This window comes from Austrofundulus limnaeus, unplaced genomic scaffold (assembly GCF_001266775.1).
Source record: "Austrofundulus limnaeus strain Quisiro unplaced genomic scaffold, Austrofundulus_limnaeus-1.0 Scaffold137, whole genome shotgun sequence".
Lineage (NCBI taxonomy): Eukaryota > Metazoa > Chordata > Actinopteri > Cyprinodontiformes > Rivulidae > Austrofundulus > Austrofundulus limnaeus.
Genome location: NW_013952539.1, coordinates 198,903 through 203,883, shown reverse-complemented (window position 1 = coordinate 203,883; position 4,981 = coordinate 198,903). Strand labels below are relative to the sequence as shown.

The window sequence follows — 4,981 nt, the reverse complement described above, 5'->3', positions numbered from 1 at the left end:
TTTCTGCACACATACAAACCAACCCCTGCCACCATCTTCTGCCACAACTCAATTGGTCTAATGGTCTATGTCATGGACTTTCATGTGAGAGGTCAGGGTTCGAAACCTGGCTAATGCAACGTTAAGAAAAAATCTCTTCAAACTTCATATTGTCACACAATTACCTTAATTCTAAACACCTGCTGATGTGACATGCACAACCTGGTATAGAAAACACATTTGAACTTGGTCAAAGTTCATTCGGCAAGTCCAATGCTGCAGGCAAATCCATGCTACATGGCAATGCACACTTGTTTTTACATCGTAAAAACCCATGTCTAGTCCTCATTGAAGTTGTGTACGACCACAATGAATTTTAAACAAAACAATTCAGATGCAGTTGAAGTTCAGACTTTCAGCTTTAATTCAGTGAGTTGAACAAAACGATTGCATAAAAATGTGAGGAACCAAAGCATCTTTTAAACACAATCCCTTCATTTCAGAGGCTCAAAAGCACTTGGACAGATTAAATAACTGTAAATAAAATGTTCATTTCTAGTACTTGATTGAAAACTCTTTGTTGGCAATGACTGCCTGAAGTCTTGAACTCATGAACATCACCAGACGCTGTGTTTCCTCCTTTTTAACGCTCTGCCAGCCTTCACTGTGGCGGTTTTCAGTTGCTGTTTGTTTGTGGGCCTTTCTGTCTGAAGTTTATTTAGTCTTTAACAAGTGAAATGCTCAGTTGGGTTGAGATCAGGTGACTGACTTGGCCATTCAAGAATATTCTACTTCTTTGCTTTAATAAACTCCTGGGTTACTTTGGCTTTATGTTTTGGATCATTGTCCATCTGTAGTATGAAACAACAACCAATCAGTTTGGCTGCATTTGTCTGGATCTGAGCACACAGTGTGGCTCTGAATACCTCAGAATTCATTCGGCTGCTTCTGTCCTGTGTCACATCATCAATAAACACTAGTGACCCACTGGCAGCCATGCATGCCCAAGCATCACACTGCTCTGCTGTGTTTCACAGATGATGTGGTGCTTTGGATCATATTCTTCCAGAACTGTGCTGTTTTTTTTTTATATTATTTTTTAGCAAAGACCAATCTAGCCTTTTTATTCTTGAGAATTATGAGTGGCTTGCACCGTGCAGTGAACCCTCTGTATTTACTTTCATGCAGGCTTCTCTTTACGGCCAGCTTAACCTGCATGGAGAACTCCTTTGACCGCATGTTTACTTCACAGTACACCTCAAATCAACTCCAGGCCTATTATCTGCTTCACTGAGAATGACATAAAAGAGAGAATTGCTCACACATGCCCATGAAACAGCCTTTGAGTGAATTGTCCAATTACTTTGGGTTCCTTTAAAAGCAGGGTGGGTACAGATAGGAACAGAACCTAAACCCTTCATCCAATTTTAATGTAGAAACCCTCAAATGAAAGCTGAAAATCTGGACTTCATGCCAAGTCTGTTATATAACTATAACTTGAATATATTTCAGTAAACGGGTTAAAAAAAACTTTGTGCCAAATAGATATGGACTTAACTGCATTTTGTGGCTTAAGTTGGAGCATTTCCATAGGCTTAATGTTCTATCGCTGACTGCCCTTTGGCTGATAATAACACACAAAATAATATAAAGTGAAGTTAGTAAAACATTACCTTGTTTGTTATGTTACCAGCAGGTTATTAACGTGTATATGACGCTGTTTTTCACCTCCACTAACCACAGAGTCCGACATTGAGACACATGAGCAGGTCGTGCTGTTTAGCTAACATGTTCATGATTCAGAAATACTGTGAGGTATCACTCCACACTTTGTGCACCAGATAAAACATTACGTGTTCATCCCTTTAACTCTACGTTTGTCTATTTAAATAAATATATTTTTGCTTCAGTTTCGAGATAAGAAAATATAAGGGCTTTCTATAAATTATTGTTAGTCGGCTTGAAACTCTACCATTCAAAAGTTACAGCACAACATCATATTATATCAACTACGTATGGCCATACGTAGTTGATATATATATTACATCTCTTATTAACACTGCGACTATCATCAGAAAACAATCTAGGTTTACATGATATTAATGTCAAAATTCAGAATTAAATTCGCTCATTTTGAGCAGGTTCTGATTTTATGTGAAGGAGGAAATACCTTTACTAAACATACAATCTTTGGCAGCATTCTTCTTCTACGTTATAAATATTTGTTGGCGCATGCGTTTGTCGCCGTCTAGGGATTAGGTAGAATGAACTCACGACGTCCATGTTTCAGGTTTGTTACCTCCTGTGTGTTTTTCATGTTTCAATAAATAAATAACGTACTTTTTGTTTATCATTATTTGTTATCTGTAGGGGAAATAAATCCTAATTTTGAAGCCTAAAAACAAAATAAAATGGTCATTGTAGTTCGCATTATGGACACTAGGTGGCAGTAAATTAAAAAACAAACCGAATTTGAAGGCTCGTTGAAATCAGATGGTCTTTGTTTTTGAGACTTCCCTTTAAACCCCCCGGAGAAAATGTACGACATGTATGTAATATGTTTATATAAACTCTTATGCACACACGTTTGTTTTGCTAATGTGGTATAATAATTCCGTAATGCTGTCATTTTATTAGCTTCCGGCTTTGCGACCATTTGTCTTGTTATTTAAAATAATTACACGAAGAGAGTGACTTTTGTAACCTTAATGTCGTGTAATAATGACTTTTGACCGAGGAATTATTTTTTTAATATTTCAGACTGCAGTTAAAATGGAAAATAACTAGTTTGTTATCAAAAACAAGCATCTTACACCAATTTAAGCACAGTAGTGGAAGGTTGATGATTTGCAGTGATGAGACCCTCTGGCTTTCAGTGAGTAAACACAGGTGAAGAAGCAGATAAATTACAGTCCTACTCCCGCTGCTTTGACAAATTGTCATGTTTGCTTTTCACAAAATGATGTAAGCACAAAACTTACCTTTAATATTGAATTTGGCATCTTACCCACGTGAAATTGTAAGTATTTTAAATCTGTGTGCTAGCCTTTTTTTTACACACTCCATTTTAAACCAAATGTGCTTTTTCCTGCAAACCCCCCATGGTCTTTTCTTCACCATCTCTGTTCTCACCATCAACTTCTTCCTCGTTGTCCCCAGGTATCAGGCCAGTCTGCAGCACCAAGAGGCACCAAATGTGATGCAGTATCAGAATCATTACACCGAAGGTCCAGGGGCAGAGGATGCTGTGTCCGGGTTATCTGTCCAAATGGACCCAGCTCTTTACCAGGAACCTTTTTACCACAGTTACCCCCCAGTCCCAAACCATCAATACCAGGAGCAGGTCTTCCAGCAGAACTTCAGGGAGCATCAACACTATCCTGCATTTCAGTACCAGCCTCAGTATCAACAGTCAGTCCAGCAACAGGAGCTGATGCTTCAGTCTTCTGACCACCCACAAAGTAAAAACAAACCCTTTACAGTCACACAATATATTATTTGTTAAATAAACATTATAGTGTCTTCACCTTGGATTTTTACATGACAAAAATTCTTGTTTTTCATTGGTTTTATATCCAATCATGCCTTCATTCACCTGTAGCTCCGACATCGGTAAAGAAGAAACGAGGTCGACCCAAGCAGCAGCCAGAGGACGGTGAGACAAAAGAAGAAGACGAGGCTGAGGCGGCTAAAAAGGCGAAGAGGCTTCTAAACCGCTTCAACGGCATGTCGGTGGCTGAGGTCATGGCCAAAACCCTCCCTGACGTTATAGCCCACAACCTCGACATTTTGATAGTGAGTTCTTTTGATTGTTCTTCTACAGAAGGCTGGATCTGTTCACTTGTAAATAAACACATTTGGGTTCACTTTAGCCCAGATTTAGGTTCAGGTTTGTATTACAACTGAAAAAAAAATCTATATGTTTTTCCCCCCACTGCATTTCTATGAAAACACCTTAATTTTTCTCCTCAGATTGGAATAAATCCTGGACTGTTGTCAGCTTTCAAAGGACACCATTACCCAAACCCAGGAAACCATTTCTGTAGGTTAAAATTCTGTTTCACAGCTAACAGGAAATACACACCAGTGTTCACTTTTATTATTTTTATTATATCTACTGTTTTAGTTTTACCAAACAGGCTTGATGAACGCTTTACTTCTTCTTCATCTACTAAATTAAAGATAAACCTTTTATTTATTCCCTCTAAATTGCAATCTATATAAAAAACAGCTTTAAAAAATATAGTTTTATTGCAATTAACGCAATAAAAGAAGTTAAGAAAAATGAGATACAAATATAGCGCAGAGGGAGTTTGCGTGTTCCCCCGTGCGTGCATGGGTTCTCCTCGATACTCCGGTTAAAAAATTAAATAGATTAAAATAATCTTTTGTGCATTTTGTTTTGCACGAGGGACAGTTTTTAGACAATCCTTCACCACATCTCACTTCACCTTTAAGAAATTAAACATTGATCTCTGCGACTGAGAAAATCAGCAGGATGAAAACATTAGCTCCGAAGCATTTCCTTCACGTAAATATTTATTTTAAAGGATTACACGTAGTGACAAATATTTCTAGTAGCCACTATAAGAATCTTGAGTTGATGAAATGGTGTACATGTGTAACATTGTGCTGTGAGAGAACAAAGAATAATGTCTGAATTGTTCTCGCCTGCTTCTAAAAGAAAACACAGGCAATAATGTTTCTGTTTGTGTGTTTTTATTATTATTATTGGAACTCTCGATAAGTAATAATCGTAACATTTGAAGTCGACCTGATTCAAGATGGCTGCCACAGCCCATAGAAGAATAGAAACATTGGGCCTCATGCAGGAACATGTTCGTATTCTTATCCTAAATTTCTTTTACTTTTGTTCGTACAAAGGGTTCGTACGAACATGTCACGTCAGATTCAACAAACTCTTCTATCTTCAGGAAAAGTGTGTAAATGAGCTGCGTAAATGACACCCGTTCGTATCCAGCTGCTGGTGCACGCGAGAGGA

At 37.9% G+C, this 4,981-nt stretch overlaps 1 protein-coding gene across 3 annotated transcripts in view; it reads left to right on the top strand.

Annotated features, from left to right (window-relative positions):
* The first annotated feature begins 2,434 nt into the window (after positions 1–2,434).
* The window catches only part of tdg.2 (thymine DNA glycosylase, tandem duplicate 2), an 8,714-nt gene continuing 6,167 nt past the window's right edge, over positions 2,435–4,981 (top strand). Inside the window, exons 1-4 of one of the 3 annotated variants that reach the window (XM_014015992.1) lie at positions 2,435–2,527; positions 3,139–3,440; positions 3,581–3,774; positions 3,952–4,021. In XM_014015992.1, coding sequence (XP_013871446.1) covers positions 2,517–2,527; positions 3,139–3,440; positions 3,581–3,774; positions 3,952–4,021 — 577 coding nt within the window. In that variant the 5' untranslated portion in view covers positions 2,435–2,516. Of the gene's footprint in view, positions 2,528–2,739; positions 2,999–3,138; positions 3,441–3,580; positions 3,775–3,951; positions 4,022–4,981 lie in introns of those variants that run through there. The other 2 variants (XM_014015993.1, XM_014015994.1) reach the window with 2 other exon arrangements.